Below are 26,371 nucleotides of genomic sequence, written 5' to 3' on the forward strand. Positions count from 1 at the left end.
TATCTTGTAGTCGGCATTGAGTAAGCCCATAGGCCTGCATGATGAATGTGGGTTTTTCTCCTTTTTTTAAAAGCTAATGGATGTGAAGGTTTTAGGCGTCTCTCATTTAGACCTGGCACAACCATAGGTCAAAGCTCAGGTAAGAATGTTACATAGAATTAATATGGGAAATGCTATGCTATTCTCTGACCTTACCAGCTGTCGTCCCATCAAAAGTCACATATAATTCTGATCACGATATGGACTAGTATTTGTAAATATTAAGCTTTAACTTTGTTGTTATGCTGTCTTGTGTTCATCTGCTTCTCCTATTTGCTCTTTATACAATGACTATCACTCTATATAGACTAATACAATCAGGTACAACAATTTCTCAAATATTTATTACAATATACACCAATAAATTTATGGATGCTTTGAACTGATTTCCTCTTGAACTGCCACCAGCTGAACTGCAAGTGGTTAAACTATTTAAAATACAGTGAATTAAGCTTCAAACTTTTTTTTTTTGCAAACATCTTACTTTTTCACTTATTGCAGTTAATGTCATAAAACTAGCAAGCTAAGCCAGTAGTAGTTCTGACAATGTCTTGTAAACATGGCTGAAGACGCAAAAAGAGGAACAGGCAAACTGAATCAATTGAGTGAGTCATTTACGATGGAACCGCTCCAGTTGATTCACACTCGTGATTTCGATCATTCAGTTCAAGCGATTCACTAAGAAAACCAGACCAAAAGAGCCATTTCGTTTGATTTAAATGCGGATCCTCGGAGCAGGTTCGCGAATCTTTTGGTTCAGATCAGAACCTCGGAAAAGCGGATCGCGAATCATTTGATTAGTGATTCGAACCGTTATTGATTTGAATCATTTGATCGTGAATCATGTAATCATTTGATAGATTGGGGACTTTGGTGCGGAATCGAGAATCATTTGTTTCAGATCGGAACTTCGATTGAATGATTATTAATGAATGATAAATTAATGTTTGCATGATATTTGAATAATACATAGAATGATACATTAATGTTTTATGCCTTTATTTGATGACCAGAAAAATTATAATTCAAAACAGAATTTCTAAAAAAAATTAATAATAATAATAATTATTGTAAAAATAGATTGGAATAAATTACTTTGTTTTCATACATTCAAATTATTAGACATGCTTAAACAGAATTTGGTAACAATAAAACAACAGTTTCGTGATTTTACTTAATTAGACATGCATTTTGATTGATAAAATTTAATTTAACCATTAATTACAACAACAACAACAACAATTTAATCCAGAAAAATTGAAATGGAAAAAATGGAATTTGGAAGAAAATAAAACATCATTTTGGAAAAAATAAAATGGGTTTCATAAGACCATTCTTATTTACCCCGAAAGAGTGCATATTAGGACTTTAAAAGTGCATATTAGTACCTTTTGACAAAGTACCACTGCAGTGACAGCTTTTGTACCTTTGAACAGATCAGATTTGAACAGACGATCAGAATATCCTGTCATTATCTGTGTAGGTTCAGGTTGTGAGGCCGGGTCTTTCCGCTGTGGGACAGGCCGTTGTATTCCAGCAAGCCAGAGGTGCGATGGAACAAACGACTGTTCAGATAACTCAGACGAAATTGGCTGCCGTAAGTAACTCTTCCCTCACAGTCACAAGGTCACACTGATAAAGAGTGGCAAGTGTGAACTACAGCTGTTCAGTTTGTAATCCGTAAACCCAGAACAGCATTAGCATTAGCCATGTGTGTTCTCAGGAGTTTTTAGAATAGCATAACCTTTTTTTTTTTATACCTTTGTTTTTATACACCATTTTGGGTTTTAAAAGCGTAATTTTTTTACCAGTTTTAGGGCTGTTTTTACACATTTATACTATCCCAAATATTCAAGAAATGTAAGTAAGAAATGAAATCAAATCCTGTGTAAAACTCGCTAGCAGCAAAAAGACTAAAAAACTTTTGACAGGTGAAAACCTACAAATGTAGTCAGATGACTGTCACAGATCCAGTCCAGAAGAACAGATTAAAAATTAAGAAGTGAAAAGGTCATGTTAGGTACATTTCATTGCAACATTTTGGCAAATTTAGAAGGTATTTTGTGCATACTGAAAGTCATGCATAATGATTTTCTCAGTATTTTTGTCATGTTTTTTAGTACAAATATATAAAAATTCTTAGATCAATACACATTTACTTGAGAAGCAAAATGACTGAAGATATTGACTCTTGTTTTCTGGGTAAAGAAGTAGTCTAAATAAGTGAGTTTATGCTTAAAACAAGAAAAAATATCTATCAGTGAGCTAAGAAAAAATAAACTTAATTCAAAGGAGAAACAAGTTTTTTTTTACTCCACTAACATATTTTTCTTGTTTTAAGCATTAACTGACATAGAAAAGTAAATGTATCTTGATTTAAGAACGTTTAGATATTTTTACTGGAAAACAAGACAAAATGTTTTTGCAATTTAGCATACTATATATCATACCAGTCAAAAGTTTTTGAACAGTAAGATTTTTACTGTTTTTAAAGAAGTATCCTCTGCTCACCAAGCCTGAATTTATTTGATAGTACAGCAAACACAGTAAAAATTTGAAATATTTATACTATTTAAAATAACTGCTTTCTATTGAATATGCTGTAAAATGTAATTTATTCCTTTGATTTAAAAGCTACATTTTTAGAAATCATTACTCCAGTCACATTATCCTTCAGAAATCATTTTAATATTTTAATTTGCTGCTCAAAAATTATTATTATTGTGTCATTATGTATTATTATTATTATGTTGAAAATTCTGAGTAGATTTTTTTCAGGTTTGTTTGATGAATAGAAAGTTCAGAAGAACAACATTTATCTTAAATATAAATCTTTTGTAACATTATACATGTTTTTATCATCACTTTTGATCAATTTAAAGCATCCTTGCTAAATGAAATTCATTTCTATAATTTCTTTAAAAAATATATATTATGACAACAGGCTTTTGAATGGTATAGTGTATAATGTTACAAAAGCGGATAAATGCTGCTCTTTGGATCTTTCTATTCATCAAATAATCCTGAAAACACTCAACTGTTTTAAATATTGATAATAATAACAATCCAAATGTTTCTTGAACAGCAAATCAGCATATTAGAATGATTTCTGAAGTATCATGTGACACTGAAGACTGGAGTAATGATGCTGAAAATGTAGCTTTGATCACAGGAATAAATTACATTTTCAAATATATTCAATAGAAAGCACTTATTTTAAATAGTAAAAATATTTTAAAATTTTACTGTTTTTGCTGTACTTTGGATCAAATAAATGCAGGCTTCTTTAAAAAAATATTAAAAATCTTACTGTTCAAAAACTTTTGACTGGTAGTGTACTTATGAAATAAGTATTGGTTGTATGCTATTTCAAACAGGTTTGAACCAATAAATAAGGAAAACAATTCAATTAAAATGATTAGAAAACACAAACTGACATGTTTATTTTACTCTATCAACATCAAATCTTACATTCCTGCTCTTATGGAGCTCTTTGAAAAGAAACTCTTAGTGCAGGCCAGCCGAAATCTCTTCTAGCTTGGTTAACAATGCCGTCTCCTTACGCTCTCCAGCCCAGCCCACCTGCGAGAGCGCTCAGTTCCAGTGCTTGAGTGACGGCGAGTGCATTCCTCAGCACTGGGTCTGCGATGATGAAGAGGATTGCGAGGATGGCTCCGATGAAAGGCAGCACTGCCGTGAGTACTCCTTATCTCCATCCGTCCGTCTCTCCCTCGCTTGCTGCTTCCATTTCAATTACGACTGTCCGTCAGAGCTGAGAGCTCCATTGACTCCCAGTAATGTAATTTCCGTCATGTCGGAGAAACACGATACCTCAGATGTCCAGGCAACAGTCTGAAAAACAAAAGGCAAAGCGTGCATGTGTCGTAGGGAGAGCGTGCCAATTTAGTGAAGATGAGGACCACCCAGGGCATATTATAATCATGTGTCTTTGATCTTTGCTGGCAGCTGGCAGGACGTGCTCCAGTTCACAGTTCACCTGCACGAACGGGGCCTGCATCCCTGGAGGATACAGGTGCGACCGTGTACCTGACTGCCTAGACGGAGCAGATGAGAGAAACTGCCGTAAGTATGCTGTATTATATAGCTTAATATATATATTTTGCAGTTGTTCATGGATATTCAAAGGTTTTGCGTTGGTCTCTCATGCTCTAAAGCTACATTTATTTGGTCAAAAATACAGTAAAACAGTAATATTGTGAAATATTATTACAATTTTAAATGTGATTAATTTCTGTAATCAAAGCTGAATTTTCAGCATCATTACTCCAGTCTTCAGTGTCACATGATCCTTCAGAAATAATCCTAATATGCTGATTTGCTGCTTAAGAAACATTTATTATTATTATTATCAGTATTTAAAACAGTTGAGTACATTTTTTTAGGGTTCTTTGATGAATAGAAAGATCCAAAGTTCAGCATTTATCTAAAATATAAAAACTTTTGTAACATTATACACTATACCTTTCAAAAGCTTATAATTTTTATAGTGTATATATATATTTTTTTTGGGGGGGGGGGGGGTTTAGAAATTAATAATTTTATTTAGCAAGGATGCTTTAAATTGATTAAAAGTGATGATAAAGACATTTATAAATTTCAGAAAAAATGTTGTTCTTCAGAACTTTATATTCATCAAAGAAACTTGAAAAAATTCTAATCATTCTACTCAACAACATAATACATACTAATAATAAAATATTAAAATATATGTCATAAAATATTGAATAAAATACAAAATAAAATATTTAAATGCTGTTGTATTTTTTAATTAATATTTTGAATTAATATTTTATATATATATATATATATATATAAATATATTACATAATATATTTATATATATTATACTTTGTTTGTTTTTTTATTTTTTATTTTATTTTATTTCTTTTATTTTTTTTTTTACATTTTATACTTAATTTTGTTATGTGCAACAACATAATAGTAATGAATGAGCGGCAAATCAGAATATTAGAATGATTTCTGAAGGATCATGTGACTGGAGTAATGATGCTAAAAATTCCGCTTTGAAATCACAGGAATAAATTACATTTTAAAATACATTACAATAGAAAACAGTTATTTTAAATAGTAAAAATATTTCACATTTTTACAGTTTTTTCTGTACTTTGGATCAAATAATTGCAGGCTTGGTGAGCAGAAGGAACTTCTTTAAAAACATTAAAAATCTTACTGTTCAAAAACTTTTGACTGGTAGTGTATATAGACATATTTTAAAAAAAAACAACACACAATTACTAATAATAACCAATAGCTGATACTGACAAATGAAACAGCGATATGGCTAAAACTAAAATAAAAATTAAAACAGAAAATTAAAAAAATAAAATAAAAATCAGATTAAAATAACTAACTAAAACATATAACTAAAATAAAAAAAACTATAATATTGTATCAATATTTAGTCATAATCTGCAATATTTACCCTTGTATATTTTCCGTACAACACTTAAGTGCTAAAGCAAGCGAATCTCTGAATTAGAGTTTTGAATCATTTATACAGTAGTTTGAACTGATTCACAGTTTTGAATGAAATTTACCAATTCTGTTGCCATTTTTGCAAATGTAGTTTAAATTAGATTTCAAAATGTGAAATCAAAGTACAGCCTGTTCACATTATAAATGCACATCAAACCCATTGCGACCCTTTTTCTTTTACCACCTGACTCCATTCTGGTATGCTTTTTACGATCCAGCCAGTTTCCAATGGTTATACTCATGTCCTTGTTCCTTAAATATCTAATTTCATGCGGAAATGCATTGGATTAGGGATGCAGAACGGTCATTGCATTTCATGCATTTAACTCTCTTGTACATGCACTAGTCAAACAACCTTTAAATATTATAAATTGCATAAAAATCACAGGAAAATATTTTGAATATATCATGAGTATCACCCAGCCTTAGACAGTGTGTGCATGTGTTTGTGAGTGTGTGTGTGTGTGTGTGTGCTTCTTCCTCCTTGAAGGCTCCTTTGGCATTTTAATCAATTTGTAAGATTAAGAGTCTTGCTGATGGACAGAAGCGGCCACAATATGCTTCTTGTTTGCAGATTGATTGCAGATTCCTCTGTGGATTAGTGCGAGTGTCAGTTCATCTTTGAGCTCTTGTCACACACTGCTTTACTCTAACAGACCTGCTGTGCACATAATGGCCATTTGGCTGCAGACGTTTGTCTTTGTTTTCTATATTAGCTTTATGCTGTTTCTTTTCTCGCACATTAAGGCTTACTGTAGTGGACAATGTATCATATTACAGTACAGAGTGATTATATTTAATTGAATGACCGACGTGATGGATTTTCTCTCAGTGTACCCAGAGTGCTCGGAGCTGAGGTGTGCTAACGGGGCGTGTTATAACAGGAGCCAGCGCTGTGACCAGGTGCTCAACTGCCGAGACGGCTCAGACGAGGCCAATTGCAGTGAGTGTATTTTCCTGGCAGGGACACACACATGGACACAGTCATTTACGGGATGGCCTGGGAAACGACTGCGCTACTTTTACAACTGAAAGATTTTGAAGCTATAATGTTTAGTCGTGTGACTTTTTGTCTGTTTGATTACACTTTTAAAAATATATAGATATTTTTATTGGCATCTGTGATTTCATGAAAACCTTTAACTTTTATTCTTTCCATTGGACAAAAGGTACTTTATAGTGTAAAATAATTTAATTAATAATTAATAAAATTAAAAGATTTTTTTGCAGAATAATTCTTCTGTGGCATCTCTGTGAAAATCCCCCTTTAAAGCCTTTATTTTTATAATTATTTTATGTAATAGTTGAGTAAAAGTTTACTTAAGATAATATATAAAGATAATATATAAAGTTTATCACTCATGCTCATGTTTTTCTGTTATTTGTGATATTATTGTAGTAAACTTTTGGTTTACATTTTCATTTTACTTTAAAAATGTGGTTATGTGCTTTTTATTTTCTTTTTATATTATTTTTTTTTATTTTAATTTATATTATTTTTTTAATAATTTTAATTTTATTTTATTCATTTCAGGTTTATTTTAATTAACAAAATGTTTTTGTTTTTTTGTTTTTTTTTACGTTCTGGTTAATGATAATAACCCTAATTCTGTGAACCACAAAATAAGATATTAAGCAGAATGTTCAAGCTGCTCTTTTACATATAATAAAAATGGATGGCATTTTATAAACACCACAGCTTGCGAAACACCTTAAAATTAGCTTTATTTTTATACTTAACTTTTTAATTTTACTTTAAAAATGTGGTTATGTGCTTTTTATTTTCATTTTATATTATTTTTTATTTTATTTTACTTTATTTGTATATTATTTCTACATATATTTGTATATTATATTTATTTATTTTATTGCTTATTTAATTTTAATTTTATTTTATTCATTTCAGGTTTATTTTAATTAACAATTTTTTTTTTTTAAGTTCTGGTTCATGATAATAACCTTAATTCTGTGAAACACAAAATAAGATATTAGGCAGAATGTTCAAGCTGCTCTTTTCCTTTTTTATACTTTTGGTTTAATGTTAAACTTTTTTTGTTAAAAAAGTGGTGATTTATAAACACCATAGCTAACAAAACACCATAAAAGCACCCTAAAACTATCAATAAATGTTGTATATGTGACTTTTGTACTATATTTCAAGTGTTATAAAGCCAGTTCAAGTAAGATTACTTTGTTGTTCACTGGTTATCTCATTTACAGTCTCATTTTTTCACAGTTTAATTGACAATTAATGTTAAACCCGGTCCAGTGTGTCCAAATGTGACATTTGTGAATTGAAACAAGCACAAATGATGTTTGAGAGGCTTACATTTTGGTCTGCATCTCACACAAATAATTTTCTACTGCAGCTTCATAATAATAGATAATAAAATAATAAATTAAAATAATAAGAGTTGCAACAACATGCGGGTGGATTAACGATGACAAAAGATGTATTTTTGGCTCTACTAAACATTATTGTACAGTATTGTGTGCTGAATTTTTTTTTATATTCACCTTTTTTCCACTGTTTGGTGTGGTGAAAACATACCAAGTACAGTTATCTTTAGCTTTATTTAACTTCTCTGCTTTTCAGCCCAGCGGTGCAGCAGTGGTCAGTTTCAGTGCAGTAATGGAGAATGTATTCCTCGCGGATACGTCTGCGATCATGACGATGATTGTGGAGACAGAAGTGACGAACAGAACTGCAGTATGTATATTTCATTTCACAACCTCTCAAGTCCAACCATAAAGAATGTAAAAGGGTAATATAAAGTAGTAGATTTTACTCAGTAATGTTTTATCTACAGCCTACCCAACCTGCAGAGGAACGTACTTCACCTGTCCCAGCGGCCGCTGCATTCATCAGGTCTGGCTGTGTGACGGAGAAGACGACTGCGAAGACAATGCGGATGAGAGAGGCTGTGGTACGTCCTTAAAATGTCTTTCTGCATGCTAAATGTTGCAACAGCCAGGCTTCAAATGTATGCTTTTCAGGACATGAAAGTATGTTGGGTGACATGTTTGTGTTGTGTTTAGATAATGTCCAGCGTGAGTGTTTTCCCGGCGAATGGCCGTGCCCTTCTTCTGGTGTTTGCATCCCTCTGGACCATCTCTGTGATGGGACGGTACACTGTCCGGATGGAGAAGATGAAACCAACACCACTGCCGGACGCAACTGCAGTCAGTTACCACCTAAAAATCACTACAGCTGATTTCTGACAGTGTTGTTTTAGTATTATTTATATACTATTATAGTAACAATATTTCAAATTACCTTTTTTATATTTTCAGTTCTAATTTTGTGATTTAATTGTATGTGCTTTTGTCGTTTTTTTAGTTTCTTTCTTTAAATATTTCTATATAGCTTTAATTTATTTCTTTTTTTTCAGTTTTAGTTTTTAGTAATTTTAATAAATAAAACATATTTTATTTCAGTTAGTTGCCAGGCAAAATTTCTAACTGTCTCATTTTTATGTGTATTTTAATAGTTATATTTATTTATAAAATATTTATATCTTATTTTATTTCAACATTATTTCTACTACTGAAAATCATTCTTAATAGAGTAAAAAATAGGCATGGAAACCATTTATAGTCACTTTTTAAATTTTTTACTTTAATATTAATATTAATATTAATATATTATTACTATTTATTTTTATTTTATTTTTATTTTTACTTTAGTTAATTTTTTTGTTTATCTTCATAATTTATTTACATTTTATTTATTTAAATTATAAATAATTTAGGTTTATGTTTTTTCATCTAATATTGATATTTTTTATATTTCATTTTAATGCAATTAACAATTACAGACAGTTTTTAATAGTTTTAGTTAACAGTGTTTTACATTTCTTATATTTTTCAAACTTTGATTTATTTTATTTTAGTTTTAGTTTTTAGTCATTTTAAAACTTCAACTTAAAACATATTTTATTACAGTTTATTATTAATTTCTAATTTTCACATTTTTATGTGAAAACTTTCAAACTTTGATTTATTTTATTGAGTTTTAGTCATTTAAGTACTTTTCAAGTACTTAAAAGTTTTTAAAGTTTTTCATGTGATATTTATATTTAATTTTATTTCAGCTTTATTTCTATAACTGTTAATTGATTTAATGCACTGAAAAAAAACTGCAGAAACAATTTTCACTCAAAAATTGCTAGTAAGTTTCACAAATAATTAAAAAGAAACAGCAGGTAACACTTTGAAATAAATGTCAAAATTATGAAATAGTATTTTCTTGTAAAATACAATAATTTTAAACTTTTTTTTCAGATTTTTAATTTTTTTTAGAACTACAGAAAATATTTTTTACAGTGTGGTTTCAGTTTTAGATAGCAGTAACAACAAGTTTAGCCTTACACGTTGTTAAAGTCATCGCTGCTGTCTTAGTTTTTGGCTTCTAAATGAGAATTCTGTGTTTTTGCTTGATGCTTTGTACATTTTTGTTTTCCTCTAAGGTTTTCCTAACCTTTAAAGCACTGTATGGTTGTGTTTTGTGTCAGGTATATGGCGCTGTGCGTCTCTAAGCTGTGAGCATCACTGTCACGCCTCTCCTGGCGGAGGAACCTGTGCCTGCCCACCAGGATACGTGGTCAGCAGAAACGACAGCCGCTCATGCATTGGTAAAATGTTTGATTGGTGATTACAAATAGTTGCTCATATTAAATCAAACTGGAGATTTGACATCAACTCTCCCTGTATCCTGTGTGCGTCTTTGCAGATTACAATGACTGTAGTCTATGGGGCATGTGTGACCAGCTGTGTGAGGATCGGATCGGAAGCCATCGCTGCAGCTGTCGGGACGGTTACATTCTGGAGCAGCACAAATACTGCCGAGCAAATCCCTCATGTGAGTCCATTCATGACGCATATACAGTATACTCAATACCTGTATGCAGAAGGTGTTTGATGAAGTGCTGCAATAGATTCATTCATTTCAGTTTAATTCAAGTTTATTTGTATAGTGCTTTTTTACAATACATGTTTCAGTGCAGCTTTACAGAAAATGCATTTTTCAGTGTTACAATCAAAAAGTATTGTGCTATAATCATTCAGACATTAGAGTCAAAGATATGCCAGGTATATACAACTATAAGATGACACCAGTATGGTGAACTGGTGTAGAAAGCATTGTCATTTGTCAGTTTTCATAAAAAATTCCTAGTAAATTTCACAATTAATTAGAAAGAAATGGCAAGTAACACAAACAATAAAACTTCACACTTTAAAGACAGTAGCAGAAAATAGTATGTATGTTTCTTGTAAAACATGCTCTAATTTACATCCTTAAAAAAAATCATTTTTTGCAGTGAACATATTTTACAGCTTGTGTATTCAGATTCATAATAAATGTAAATGTATATAAAAAAATATTTAATATTTATTTAAAATATTTTTACACAGATTTATAAGTATTTTTAATTGTATATATTTATTTAGTGTACACTTTTCTGATAAAACAAATCATATTAGATTAATTAATATTTGTTTGAAATATATTTTACAAAGGTTCACACATTTTTTTTCTTTTATTTTAGTCAGTGTATTTAATAAATTATTTTGATTTTAATTAAATTTATTTTAATTAATTTTACACAAATTTATAAGTATTTTTAATTTTATTTATTTACTCAGTGTACTTTGTGCTGATAAAAAATAATCATATTAGATTAATACAAATTTTTATATATATTTTACACAGGTTTACACATTTTTAAAAATTGTATTTATTTACTCAATATACTTTTTGGTCCCATAATAAATCATATTAAAGAATTCATATTTATTTTAGATATATTTTACACAGGTTACCTAGTATTTATTTAATCATTGTACTTTTTCCCATAATAAACCATGTTAAATTAATATATTTTAAATATATTTTACACGTTTACACTTTTTAAAAAATTTAGTCAGTGTACTTTTTGTCTCATAAGTCCTAATAAATTATTTAATATTTATTTTAAATATTTTTACACAGATAGTATTTTAATTGTAATTATTTACTCAGTGCATTTTTTTCTGATAAAACGAATCATATTAGATTAATTAATAATTAGTTTAAAATTTTACACAGGTTCACAGATTTTTTTCATTTTAGTCAGTGTACCATTTGTGTCATAATAAATCATAATAAATTAATTAACATTCATTTTAAATATGTTTTACACAAATTTACATATTTTTTTAATTGTAGTAATTTACTCAATATTCTCTTTTTGGCTCATAATAAATCATATTAACTGTAAATATATTTATATTTATATAAATATATTTACATAAAATAATATCTAAATATATTTTGCACAGATTAAACACTATTTTTTTTTTACTTGTATTTATTTAATCATTGTACTTTTCCCCATAATGCACCACATTAAATTAATATTTATTTTAAAGATATTTTACACAAATTTACCTTTTTTTAATTGTATTTATTTATTCATTATTTGTTTATAGTTTTTCTGTTTCTTCTGCGTTATGTTTTCCTGCATGCTTTCACATAGGTATCTTTGAGACTAATATTCCTGGTGTTAACTGTTATCTTACATGTGCATTAATCAGGCTCTTTGCAGCCCATTTCTCATCAAGCGCCTCCGTTTGCATTGAATGCCATTGTGTTATTAAGCTCCTGAAATGTCTGCCTCCCAACCATTTGTTTGGCAGGCCCTGGAAATGAATAACAAACGCTGGCACCACACAGCCAATCTGAAACTCTCTCACATTAGTTATGTCTTATCAAAAGTACATTATATTATGCGAGTTCTCCAAAGATGGTCAAACTGTATCCTTCATTTTGAAGCTTACCACATTGTCTCACTTTGTTTGGTCATCTTTAGCCGGGATGCCTTCTCTTATATTCTCCAATGGGAGAGACTTGCTGATTGCTGATGTCCACGGACACAGCGCTCGCACCCTGGTCGAGTCCCAGAACAGAGGAGTTGCTGTTGGTGTGGACTTCCATTACCAGCTGCAAAGAGTCTTTTGGACCGACACAATCCAAAATAAGGTAAAATTGTATATGAAGTTGCATATAGTTCCTAAAAAATTGCATTTGACTGGCATTTATAAAATAAATAAATGCTGTTCTTTTAAACTTTCCATTCAGCAAAGAATCCTGAAAAATAAATGGTGTCATAGTTTCCACAAAAATATGAAGCAGCCTACTTGTTTTCAACATCTTGAGCAGTAAATCAGCATATCAGAATGATTTCTGAAGGATCATGTTATGTGACACTGACAGGGTTCGTACAAGCTGCTTTAAGTGCTTGAATTTGACTTTTTGAAAAACCTGGCCTGGAAAATATTTCCTGAAGAGGTACTGAGTTACTGAAAGACAATATATCTATAAATTAAGTGTTTCATTTTTTATGAATCTTTAATATCCTTTCATGCAAAATTCATGCAATTTAAAAAAAAAAGTTTTGAGGAACAGATGAACTGAATCACTTGAGTGAGTCATTTACACTAGATCTGCTCTGATTGGTTCAAACTTGTGACTTCGATCATTCATTTCAATCGATTCACTTGGAAAAAACAGATGAAATAAAAAAGCTCATTTTTGCATTTCAGCATTGTAATGATTTTAAAAAAGCACATAGTGATAGGTGAATCTGAGTATTCAAAACTCTAAATTAGTTAAACCATTGCTTTGCAAAATGATTCACTGTTTCGAAGAGCTCCAATCGGATCGCGAATCATTTGATTCAGATCGGAATTTCAGATGGCATATTGTGAATCATTTGACTGATACGAAAAGAGGAACAGATGAACTGAATCACTTGAGTGAGTCATTTACACTGGAACCGCTCCGATTGATTCAAACTTTTGACTTCGATCATTAGTTTCAAGCGATTCACTAGCAAAAAACACAACAAAAAACAGATCAAATTAAAAGAGCCAATCATTTTTGCATTTTGACATTGTAACGATTTTAAAAAACATGTAGTGATGGGTAAAACTGAGTTTTGTAAAACTCTGCATCAGTTAAACTATTGCATTGCAAAATGATTCAGCGTGTTGAAGAGCTCCACTCAGATTGCGTATCACGAATGATTTGATTCAGATCAGATTTCAGATGGCATATTGCAAATCATTTGACTGTTGCAAAAAGAGGAACAGATGAACTGAATCACTTATGTGAGTCATTTACACCGGAACCGTTCCGACTGATTCAAACTTGTGACTTTGATCATTCATTTCAAGCGATTCACTTGGAAAAAAACAGATCAAATTAAAAGAGCCAATCATTTTTTAATTTTTTGAATTTCGTTATATTGTAACAATTTAAAAAAACATGCAGTGATGGGTAAAACTGAGTTTTTCAAAACTATGAATCACATAAACCATTGCTTTGCAAAATGATTCACTGTTTCGAGGCGTTCCAATCAGATTACAGATCGCAAATCATTTGATTCAGATCGGGATTCAACGATTTTAAAAAGCACGTAGTGATGGCATTGCTTTGCAAAATGATTCACTGTTTCGAAGCACTCGAATTGGATTGCGGATCGCAAATCATTTGATTCAGACTAGGATTTCAGATTGCGTATTGTGAATCATTTAACTGATGCGAAAAGAGGGACAGATGAACTGAATCAGTAGAGTCAGTCATTTACACTGGAACCGCTCAGATTGATTCAACCTATGACTTCGATCATTCATTTCAAGTGATTCACTAGCAAAAAAACAGATCCAATTAAAAAAAACAGATCAAATTAAAAGAGCCAATCATTTTTGAATTTTGACATTGTAACAGTTAAAAAAACGTAGTGATTTTTTTTTCAAAACTCTGAATCAGAATCTGAATTGTGTTGCAAAATGATTCACTGTTTTGAAGCACTCCAGTCGGACTGCATATTGCGAATCATTTGATTCAGATCGGGACTTCGGTGCGGGTTCGCAAATCATTTGCTTTAGATCAGAACTTTGCATATCATGAATCATTTGATACAGATCAGAACTTTAGAGAAGTCCTGGAATTTCATGTTACAGTATCTGTATGAACCCTGCATTGAATATATTATGTATTTATACATTTCTTTCTGGTCCTCGAATTCTGATTCACCATTTGTATCACTCCACTTTCTGTATTTCTCATAGCAAGTGTCATGACGGACATCCAAATCTGCTATAGTTTTATAAATGATACTGTTTTTGTGTCAAGGTTTTAAGAGTTTTTAGGCGAGAATGTACTTTTTTACTTATTAACTTTCGTTATTATTAATATTGTGCCCTTTCTTGCTTACTAAATCCTTCTCTATGTGATTTAGCAGCTTCCACATGTTTTTTCCATAGTTTAGACAGTATACATTAGCAGAACAACATATTCATTAGTACATTAACCGTGCAATCCATGCTGTTGTTTACATCCGAGTATTGTCAATATGACCACGCATCTGGATAACTGACCGTATTGTGACCAAATCGTGCAAACCCTCTATATCACACTCGTAGCAGGGGACATTGCTTAGGTAGAATGGTTACTCTTGTGATATTGCTCATATATATCTACTTACAGTACAGTTTACTATATTTCATAGCTCAGTGTGTGTCATTAATGTTTCCCCCTTACATTCATTTAATGCTCTGGCACTTGCTGTGGGTTCTCAGTTTTCCTGAATTTAATAAGTGGCATTTCACAGATTACTGACGTTCTAACCTTGTCAGGTCGAGTGATATCGATGTTACGTTTGTTGTTGATAACAAAGCTCTGCATTATACCAGCTCTTCCTCTTGTACTAACGTCCCTGACCCTCAACAACACACACACACACACTCTCTCTCATTGTGCCAGTCAGTCTGCTCTGATCTCACCTCTCATACACCCCAGCAACAGCGTTTGGCTGAATGCCCAAATAAAGTCTGTCTGTTTCAAACAGAGTGTGCCAGTATCTTTCAAGCCTCCCTAAACTCTTCCTGAAGCAATCAAGACCGAGCAATATTGCGTTAACCCCCAGAGTAATGGATTAAAACATTCTTTAAAATGCATAACAGACACACTACCAAAGTTTGGGGTCGGTAATATTTTTTTACAAATGTTTTTGAAAGCTCTTATGCTCAACAAGGCTGCATGTATTTGATTAAAAATCCAGTACAATTTAAAATAACTTTTCTATTTGAATATATTTTAAAATGTAATTTATTTTTGTGATGCAAAGCTGAATTTTCAGCATCATTACTCCAGTCTTCAGTGTCACGTGATCCTTCAGAAATCATTCTAATATGCTGATTTGCTGCTCAAGAAACATTTATTATTATTATACATGATGATTATTGAAAACTGTTATTAGTTTTTATATTAATATTTTGAATGAGCTATTTTTATATTTTCTGTTTTAATTTTAGCTTCTTTTTTTGTTGAAATATTCCTGTTTAGGTTTTAATAAAATTTTATTTTAGTTTTTATTTATTTAGAATATTAATTTGATTTATTTAGCAATTTCAGTCTAATTTCTTACAATATGTATTATTTATATTTTATTTGTAATATCCATTTTATTTATTTAGTAATTTAGTTAGTAATTTCAAATTTCAATTTTATTTAATTTTTATTTTGTTCAGCAAAAATATTGTAGCTATTATTTATTTAGTAATTTCAGTTTAACATTTTAAATAATGTATTTAAATACTTTTTTTTTTAATTACTATTTTGAATGAGCTTTTATTTGTATATTTTTCATTTTTTTCCTTTATTTAAAAAAAAAATTCTTAGGTTTTAATTTTATTTTATTTTGGTTTTAGTTCTGTTTTAGTATATTAATTTTATTTCTTTAGTAATTTCAGTTCTTACTCCATTTCTGATTATTATTAATGTTGAAAATAGTTGTGCTGTTTCATATTTTTGTGGAAAATGTGATAAATTTTCCTTCTTAAGACTCTGATGAATAGAAATAAAAAAAGGTGTTTTTTTATCTAAATCTAAAACATTATAAATGTCTTTACTGTCAGTTTATTGCATCCTTGCTGAATGAAGGCCTTAATTTCTTTTTAAAAAAATCTTAATTACCTAAACTTTTTGAGTATTACATTGTAAAAACTATAATATTTTTAATTTGATAAAAAATGCAATGGTGTGATTTTACAGCTTTTAAAAAACATTGTTGTTATTTTTTATTTTTATTTTTTTTAGAAATGTATAAGCAAAATTTATCCAAATGCAAAATGTGAGGAGAAAAAAAAAACATAATAAATATGAGTGCTTGGTTTGGGGTCGGTAAGATTTTCTTAATAATTTTAAAAGTCTAATTAAAGCTGCATTTATTTGATAAAAAATCCAATAAAAACAGAAAAACTGTGAAATATTATTACAATTTAAAATAGCTGTTTTTTTTTATGTGAATACATTTTAAAATGTAATTTATTCCTGTGATGCAAAGCTGAATTTTCAGCATTATCACTAAAACCAATTATGTGATTTTACAGCTTTGAAAAACATTGTTTTTTCATTTTGTTTTACTAATGTTTGAGCAAAATTCATCCAAATGCAAAAAAAATGCATAATATAGGTCAGTGCTTGGGTCTCTGAGGATTAAAGAAAAAAACGATGCTGTGAAGGAAGTTGGCTCTTCATCAGCGGAAAGGGAATTCTTCAGCTGATGCCTGTAGATACTGCTAATACACTAATAATGGGTGACCAGTCTGGCTCCCAAAGGGCCGCAGTCACGGTAGCTGGCTCGGATCGGTGCTAGACTCCACGTTTTCTAATCTCCAAAAAGTGTCTGATATGCAGGGAAATGCTGGCATATTTCTGCGTAATTTTATGCAACCTGAGAGGACGTGGAGTGAGCGTGCAGTATTCGTCCCTTCTTTACGCATTCTTTGGCCAGCTCAGAGAGCTTTGTTTCAAACTCCTGGCTACTTTGCGATTTGGAGATCAGCCACGGAGCGAAAAAAGCGAGTACATGCGAGGAGACGGGCTTCTGAGTGTCGTGGCAGGGGGTCTCAGAGAGCCACACCACCAGACCACCTTCACAGCTTGAGTTTCTGTTAAACGGGTCAGCTCAGAATCACGGCCTTTTAGACGTTTGGCTCTGGTTTCCAAAGGGCAAATCTTGCAAAGAGCATTGGTGCCTTAGCTTGTGTTATGATGCCAAGGGATCCAGCCTGAGAAACTGGTGCCATCTTTTAATCAATAGGGCAGTGGTTTCAGTGTACCACCTCTGGGGCAGCGCAGAAAGCCAAACTCTCAGATGTCAGATGATATAAGCCGGGCCTCAATCTTATTACCCGTGATTATTTAAGAAGAGAATGTAATGTCAAGTTTCAAGCAAGTTTTGGTTATCTTCTTGTAGGATTACTGCTGAAAAGACAGACTGATATCGTGACACATACTAAAGAAAAAACTAGTTTAGCTATTTATTATTTGAGCTTGAGGCTGGTTAGGGTTAAAGTTAAGCTGGTTAGATAAGGGATTTGTGCAGTGTTATTTTAGTGTTATTTGTAAACTATTATTAGTTTTTATTTTACTTTTTTGAGTTGCTTTTTTATGGTTAGGGTTATTTTTATTTTCATATTTCATTTTAATTTTAGTGTAATTTTTAACCGTTTTGTCTTGTTTTATTATTTCTATTTAGGTTTAATTTCTTTCAGTTTTATTTTTTATTTATTTGGTAATTTCAGTTTTGTTTATTTGTTTAGTTTATTGTAATAATTTATTGTAATATTTTTAATTTATAATATTTTTTTTCCTTACTTTATTTATACATTTTCAAGTATTACACAATTTTCAAAAATAGTTTAAATAACTTTTTACCAAGACTATATATAAAGAAAGGAGATCAGAATAATAAAAAAAGAAAATGATCAATAATTTATATTTTATAATAATATTCATTTTTAGTTAGTAATTTCAAAATTTCTTTTCATTTAGTTTAAAATAGTTAATCTAATATTTATATTTTATTTCATTTCATTTTACAAAACTGATTTCATGTATTTATAATGTGTTATTAATGTATTATTATTAATATCTTTGTTTTTAATTTAATTTAATTTAGTAATTTAGTGAATTAAATTATTCAACTTGCTAAGGCAACATTTAAATTTTTTTATCTATTATATTATCTATTTTATTTAATCATTTAAATATACAAAAATAATTTTAGTTTTTATTTAGTTATTTCAGTTTATTTATAATATTTAATATTTAATATTTATTTAATATATATTTATTTAAGTTTTATGTATAATATTCATTTTATTTATTTAGTTTGGTTTGGTTTAAGTTTTCATTATTTTATTTTATTTGTATTTTACCAAAGTGTTTTTAATAGTTTTGTTTTTTATTTAGTAAGGTCCGTTATTTATTATATTTATTATTTATATTAATTTAATTTATTTATTTACTAATTTGGGTAGTAATTCCAGTTATTCAACTTGCCAGCATTTCTAATTTTTAGCTTTATTTTAATCATCAAAAAAAAAAAATTCTTATATATATACATATATATATATATATATATATTTTTATTATTTTATTATTTTTTTTTTTTCAATTATATAAAATGAAATTACTCAATAAATAACAAAATTTTTGTAAAATAAAATAAAAATAAAATAAAATATTAAAGGAAATATTTTTTTAGAAAATCGTTTTAGTTTGTGTTTATTTAGTAATTTCGGTTAATTTATAATATTTATTATTTATAATTTTTATGTATAATATTCATTTTATTTGTTTAGTAATTTAGTTAGTAAAAGAAACATTTCTGATTTCCATTTGGTTTTAGTTTTCATCTTTTTGTTATTTATTTTATTTTATTTTATTTTACCAACTTGTTTATTATAGTTTTGTTTTTTTATTTAGTAAGTTCAGTTATTTACAATATTTATTATTTATATTAATTTACAATATTTATCATATTTATTTAATGTATCATATTTATTTATGTAATTTTTAACCACTGCAGTCATTTTGTCCTTTTTTTATTTAGGTTTTATTTAATTTAATTTTAGTTTTAGTTCTGTTTTATTTTTATTTATTTAGTCATATTTATGAAGTCATTTAAGAACTCCAGTGATAATAACAGCAAACTAGCATTTACAACAAAAGCTGTTCTTTTCAGCAGAATGTCAAAACTTCCCTAATCGCAACTTGTTTGCTCCAAATAGGTGTTTTCCGTGGATATGGACGGGTCGCGTTTACAGGTGGTGCTGAACGTATCCGTGGACTACCCTGAAAACCTCGCCGTGGACTGGGTGAACAACAAACTGTACGTGGTGGAGGCCAGCGTCAACAGAATCGACATGGTGGACTTAGACGGGAGCAATCGTGTCACTCTGATCGCCGAGCACCTGGGCAACCCGAGAGGTCTCGCGCTTGACCCGACCGTGGGGTGAGTTCCCGAAGGAGACGTCAGACGCTTCCCGTCGACTTTAATCTTAGCCTTGCTTCCTCCGCCTAATCCGCGTCCATTATAAGCGCAATCATAAAGCTGATCTCAGATACTGAGAACGGTAATGTTGTACACGGTCTGTGAGGATTAGTCTGAAGTAATTAAGCAAAGATGAGCTTCACAGAAACCCGATAGGGTGGTACGGCCAGGTGGCCTCTTGCTAAATTGAGAAGTGACAATAAATGCATAAAGTTGCATTGCTTTGGTGTCTGAAAATAACGTATTCATTTCAAAATCTTGCTTTTATCCCTAAAGGTTTTATCCGTAACCCAATGCCATCCAAAGTTCAAGTTGCTCTTCATCTCTTTTAGTGCAACATGAGATTAATAAATCACGATTCATTGTTATAATGGGATATATCATGTAGGATTCGTTCCTTTTTCTATTTTGGATGATTAAAACAATGTCTTTTGTCACAATGAGCTTGTTGTGTTTGAGTTTAGGTACCTTTTCTTCTCCGACTGGGATACTTTGAATGGGGAACCGGGTTTGGAGAGGGCCTACATGGATGGCACCAACCGCTATGGGATCATCAGGACCAAACTTGGCTGGCCTGCTGGGATAACATTGGACCTTGAGGCTAAAAGAGTGTATTGGGTGGACAGTCGCTATGATTATATCGAAACCACCACTTATGATGGCTTGCACAGGTATCTTCTTTGGGTTTATTTAGAAATGCATGGTTTTTGTTTGCAATATCTTATTTAAATTCTCCAAAAGGAAAACTGTGGTCCACGGTGGGTCTGTGATTCCTCATCCGTTTGGCGTTACTCTGTTCGAGCATTCGGTCTACTACACTGACTGGACTAAGATGGCTGTTATGAAGGCTAATAAATACAGCGACAACAACCCGCAAGAGCTCTACAGGACCTCTCAGAGACCACATGGACTGACTGTGGTGCATGCATACAGACAGCCCTTTGGTAAGGAGCCTAGAAAGTGCATGTGCCACTCTCTATTATGTATATTAAACTGTTGGATTTTGGCAATAGGATTGCAGTGCAGTTTTGGTTCTGGAAATATGGCCTTTCAGTGTGGATTTGGTTATAAAAGTATTCTCAAAGAAGAAAAAATTCTAAGAAATGAATCAAACCGATGAACCTGTGTTGTTATTGTTAAGTAAAACTGTTAAAAATCATTTTTATTAATTAAAATAAACCTGAAATAAAATATTCATTTTTAGAAAAACGTAAACCTAAAAAACGTACATGAAAATTAGAAATGTTGGCTTTCACAACTAACTGAAATAAAACAGGTTAAGTTAAAGTACTACAATTACTAAAATTATAAATAATAAAAATGAAAAAAGCGTGTAACAAAATTACTAAAAATGAAATAAAAATAAATAGCTAAATAGAAATAATTGGAAAAAAAAAACAAAAACATAAAAAAGCACATAAAAATGACTAAAAATGAAATACAAACACGTAGCTAAATAGAAATAAAATAATAATAATAAAAATGAAAAAAGCATGTAATAAAATGACTAAAAATTAAATAAAAAGTAAATAGCTAAATAGAAATATTTAAAAAAATAATAATAAAAATAAAAGAGCACATAACAAAATGATAAACAATTAAATAAAAATAAATAGCTAAATAGAAATATTAAAAAAAATAATAATAAATATAAAATAGCACAACAAAATTACTAAAAATTAAATAAAAGCAAGTAGCTAAATAGAAATTTAAAAAATAATAATAAATATGAAAAAGCATGTAATAAAATTGCTAAAAATGAAAAAAAAACTAAATAGAAATATTTAAAAAATAATAATAAAAATTAAAAAAACATTTAACAAAATAACTAAAAATGTAAATAGCTAAACAGAAATATTTTAAAAAATTAGTTGAAGTACTAAAATAACTAAAAATGAAATAAAAATAAATAGCTAAATAGAAATATTAATAATAATAATAAAAATTAAAAAAGCACAACAAAATTACTAAAAATGGAACAAAAATAAATAGCTAAATAGAAATATTAAAAGATAATAATACAATTTTAAAAAGCACAACAAAATCCTTACATTTGAACTAAAAATCTGAAATTTAAATCAAACTAAAACTGAAACAAACTAAAACCAAAAAATATGAAAACATTATTCAAAATATTATTACTATAAAGGTAGATAAACAATATTAAAATAACATGACAGTACACATGATGAGTTTACAGTACAATTTTATTATATTACAACAAATGTTATTATATTAAAAAAATCATTTTTTGAGAATCATAACTCTTGTTTTTTGAGGAAATAATAATAATAATAAAAATACAGCTTCCCATAAATCATTGCAAATTATGCAATTAAAAAAGCTATGCAATACTGCTGTCTAATTTTAAGTATAAAATACACTATACATGAAGTTTTTTAATACAAAATGTTTAAATTCAAATATGCAAATGTATAAATATACAAACACTGAGTATACACGTTTTGGAACATTTATTTTAATATATTTGATAATTTTGCAATAAACTGTATATACACAGTGCAATTCCTGTCTTGTTTACATTTAGTATTTAGATTTGTCTTTGGTAATGCGATCACAAGTGGTTAGCGCTAAATACAGATGGAAACATGGCCCAGAAAGTTTTCATTTTTAAAAATGCAATGTGATTGCATCACATTTGTAGTGTAAATGTTTTGTTGCACATGGATGTTGAATCACTGTGCTAGGGAGAGGTTTTAAACGTAACCATCAAGAAATGATTACTATTCTGTTTGTGATTTATTGACATGTATGTTTGTTTGATCGGACAGTAAGTAACCCCTGTGGTGCTGATCGAGGAGGCTGTGAACACATCTGTGTTCTGAGTCACAGAACTGATAACGGCGGTCTGGGATATCGCTGCCGCTGCCGAATGGGCTACGATCTGCATGCTGACGGCAAGAGATGTGTGGGTAAGACACATCTCAGTCATACTTTGAGCTTGTGTCTTTGTTTACCATTGCATCTTTGCATCTTATGCAAAGGTTATATCATGAAAAATTATCCTTTTGAGATGCAACAGCTTGATGTTTAAAGAAAGCAATAATATGTATGCAATATGCATTATGGTGTCTTGCAGCTGTGAGGCAGTTTTTGCTGTTCTCCAGTCAGCTGGCGGTCAGAGGAATCCCTTTCAACCTATCTACACAGGAAGACATCATTCTGCCCATCACAGGAACTCCATCTTATTTCGTTGGAGTGGACTTCAGTGCTGCGGACAATTCAATTTTCTTCTCTGATACGGTGAAAGACATCATCTACAAACAGAAAGTTGATGGAACTGGTGAGAATGCCTAGTTTTTTATATGCACATTTCAGTAAGTGATTTAACTTCTTCCAGACATATATACATTTTTTTTTACCCTAAATGTAGCTACACTACCAGTCAAAAGTTTTTGAACAGTAAGTGTTTTAATGTTTTTTAAGAAGTCTCTTCTGCTCACCAAGCCTGCATTTATTTGATCCAAAGTACAGCAAAAACTGTACAATTTGGAAATATTTTTATTATTTAAAATAATTGTTTTCTATTTGAATATATTTTAAAATATAATTTATTCCTGTGATCAAAGCTACATTTTCAGCATCATTACTCCAGCCTTCAGTGTCACATGATCCTTCAGAAATCATTCTAATTTACTGATTTGCTGTTTAAGATTTTTTCTTATTATCAGTATTTAAAACAGTTGAGTACATTTTTTTCAGGATGATGAATAGAAAGATCTAAAGATCAGCATTTATCTGAAATAAAAAGCTTTTGTAACAGTATACATTATAACATTTAAAAGCGTGGAGTCAGTATAATGTTTTTGGGAAAGAAATGATAGAAATTAACACTTATTTAGCAAAGATGCTTTAAATTGATCAAAAGTGATGGTAAAGACATTTATAATGTTACAAAAGATTTTTATTTCAAATAAATGCTGTTCTTCTGAACATCAAAGAAACCGGAAAAAATTCTACTCAGCTGTTTTCAACAATAATTATAAAAAGAAATGTTTTTTTGAGCAGTAAATCAGAATATTAGAATGATTTCTGAAGGATCCTGTGCCTGGAGTAATAATACTAAAAAATCAGCTGTGAAATCACGCGAATAAATTGCATTTTAAAACATATTCAAATAGAAAATGGTTATTTTAAATAGTAAAAATATTTCAAAATTTTACTGCTTTTGCTGTACTTTGGATCAAATAAATGCAGGCTTGGTGAGCAGAAGAGACTTCTTTAAAAAACCTTAAAAATCTTACTGTTCAAAAACTTTTGACTGGTCTTGTATGTAAAAATATAAAAATGAAATCAATTAATTCAATCAGTCAGAACGCTAAAGGCTTTGCAGAAGATCTAAATGTAATGCCTCAACGCTTTTTATTTATGTTTACATTTCACTTCATCTGCAACAGATGTAATTGATTTACTTTAGTTGTGCAGGGCATTTTTTTGGCCTCATATCTTGAATTTGGGAGGCATTTATTTAGATTTTGATTGCATTTTCCCCCCAAGCACCCAGTAATTTCTATCCCTAATATATAATTGCTTGTATTCACTGGAGTGTTCTTCAGTTCAAATGATCTTATTCATTTTGTTTGTGAGAAAAGCACAAAATCTCTACTCTGTTTGCTGAAATGTCCTTGACTTGTAGGTAGATAAAGTGAGAAACTGATACTCGCTGAATACCCCACTCAGCCCTTGGGATATTTGCTGTGTGCCAACAACACATTTTGCTGCATGTGATCTTGCCTATCAGCTGCCTTCAAAGGCCAACTACATGAGATAATGTGTTCGCTGGTGTTGGACTACATTTCTAATAGAAATCCAGGACACTAATACCCTCCTCCCCTAACTCAACCCAAAACAATATAGACAATTTGCTCATTTCATTGAACACCTGTGAGCCACATATAAGGGAAAGCAAATTAATTTGCACTATTTTCCTACAAAAAATTGTGAAATATTAGTTTAATTTAAAGCAACTGTTTTCTATTTAAATATATTTTAAAATGTAATTTATTCCTGTGATGCAAAGCTGAATTTTCAGCATCATTACTCCAGTCTTCAGTTTCACACGATCCTTCAGAAATCATTATAATATGATGATTTGCTGCTCAAGAAACATGTGTTATTATCAATATTGAAAACAGTTGTGCTGCCTTATACAGGTGCATCTCAATAAATTAGAATGCCGTGGAAAAGTTCATTTATTTCAGTAATTCAACTCAAATTGTGAAACTCGTGTATTAAATAAATTCAGTGCACACAGACTGAAGTAGTTTAAGTCTTTGGTTCTTTTAATTGTGATGATTTTGGCTCACATTTAACAAAAACCCACCAATTCACTATCTCAACAAATTAGAATACTTCATAAGACCAATAAAAACATTTTTAGTGAATTGTTGGCCTTCTGGAAAGTATGTTCATTTACTGTATATGTACTCAATACTTGGTAGGGGCTCCTTTTGCTTTAATTACTAATCAGTCTGTGGCACTGCTGAGGTGGTATGGAAGCCCAGGTTTCTTTGACAGTGGCCTTCAGCTCATCTGCATTTTTTGGTCTCTTGATTCTCATTTTTGTCTTGACAATACCCCATAGATTCTCTATGGGGTTCAGGTCTGGTGAGTTTGCTGGTCAGTCAAGCACACCAACACCATGGTCATTTAAACAACTTTTAGTGCTTTTGGCAGTGTGGGCAGGTGCCAAATCCTGCTGGAAAATGAGATCAGCATCTTTAAAAAGCTGGTCAGCAGAAGGAAGCATGAAGAGGACTTTGGACCACTGGGCAACAGTCCATTTCTTCTTCTCCTTAGCCCAGGTAAGACGCCTCTGACGTCTGTGGTTCAGGAGTGGCTTAACAAGAGGAATACGACAACTGTAACCAAATTCCTTGACACGTCTGTGTGTGGTGGCTCTTGATGCCTTGACCCCAGCCTCAGTCCATTCCTTGTGGAGTTCACCCAAATTCTTGAATCGATTTTGCTTGACAAGCCTCTCAAGGCTGCGGTTCTCTCGGTTGGATGTGCGTCTTTTTTTTTTCCACACTTTTTCCTTCCACTCAATTTTCTGTTAACATGCTTGGATACAGCACTCTGTGAATTCTTCTCTGGCAATGAATGTTTGTGGCTTACCCTCCTTGTGAAGGGTGTCAATGATTGTCTTCCCCATGATTGTGTAGCCTAGTGAACCAAACTGAGAAACCATTTGGAAGGCTCAGGAAACCTTTGCAGGTGTTTTGAGTTGATTAGCTGACTGGCATGTCACCATATTCTAATTTGTTGAGACAGTGAATTGGTGGGTTTTTGTTAAATGTGAGCCAAAATCATCACAATTAAAAGAACCAAAGACTTAAACTACTTCAGTCTGTGTGCACTGAATTTATTTAATACACGAGTTTCACAATTTGAGTTGAATTACTGAA

At 30.7% G+C, this 26,371-nt stretch overlaps 1 protein-coding gene across 1 annotated transcript in view; it reads left to right on the forward strand.

The window, feature by feature from the left end:
• The window catches only part of lrp2a (low density lipoprotein receptor-related protein 2a), a 128,505-nt gene that overhangs the window by 16,649 nt on the left and 85,485 nt on the right, over window positions 1-26,371 (forward strand). Inside the window, 15 exon segments of the mRNA XM_051118431.1 lie at window positions 1,523-1,636; window positions 3,612-3,734; window positions 4,006-4,122; window positions 6,389-6,499; window positions 8,153-8,266; window positions 8,367-8,483; window positions 8,596-8,739; window positions 10,071-10,190; window positions 10,289-10,417; window positions 12,408-12,577; window positions 19,681-19,904; window positions 20,408-20,614; window positions 20,685-20,887; window positions 22,736-22,876; window positions 23,044-23,247. Coding sequence (XP_050974388.1) covers window positions 1,523-1,636; window positions 3,612-3,734; window positions 4,006-4,122; window positions 6,389-6,499; window positions 8,153-8,266; window positions 8,367-8,483; window positions 8,596-8,739; window positions 10,071-10,190; window positions 10,289-10,417; window positions 12,408-12,577; window positions 19,681-19,904; window positions 20,408-20,614; window positions 20,685-20,887; window positions 22,736-22,876; window positions 23,044-23,247 — 2,238 coding nt within the window.

Source organism: Labeo rohita, chromosome 9 (genome assembly GCF_022985175.1).
Source record: "Labeo rohita strain BAU-BD-2019 chromosome 9, IGBB_LRoh.1.0, whole genome shotgun sequence".
NCBI classification, from domain to species: Eukaryota; Metazoa; Chordata; class Actinopteri; order Cypriniformes; family Cyprinidae; genus Labeo; species Labeo rohita.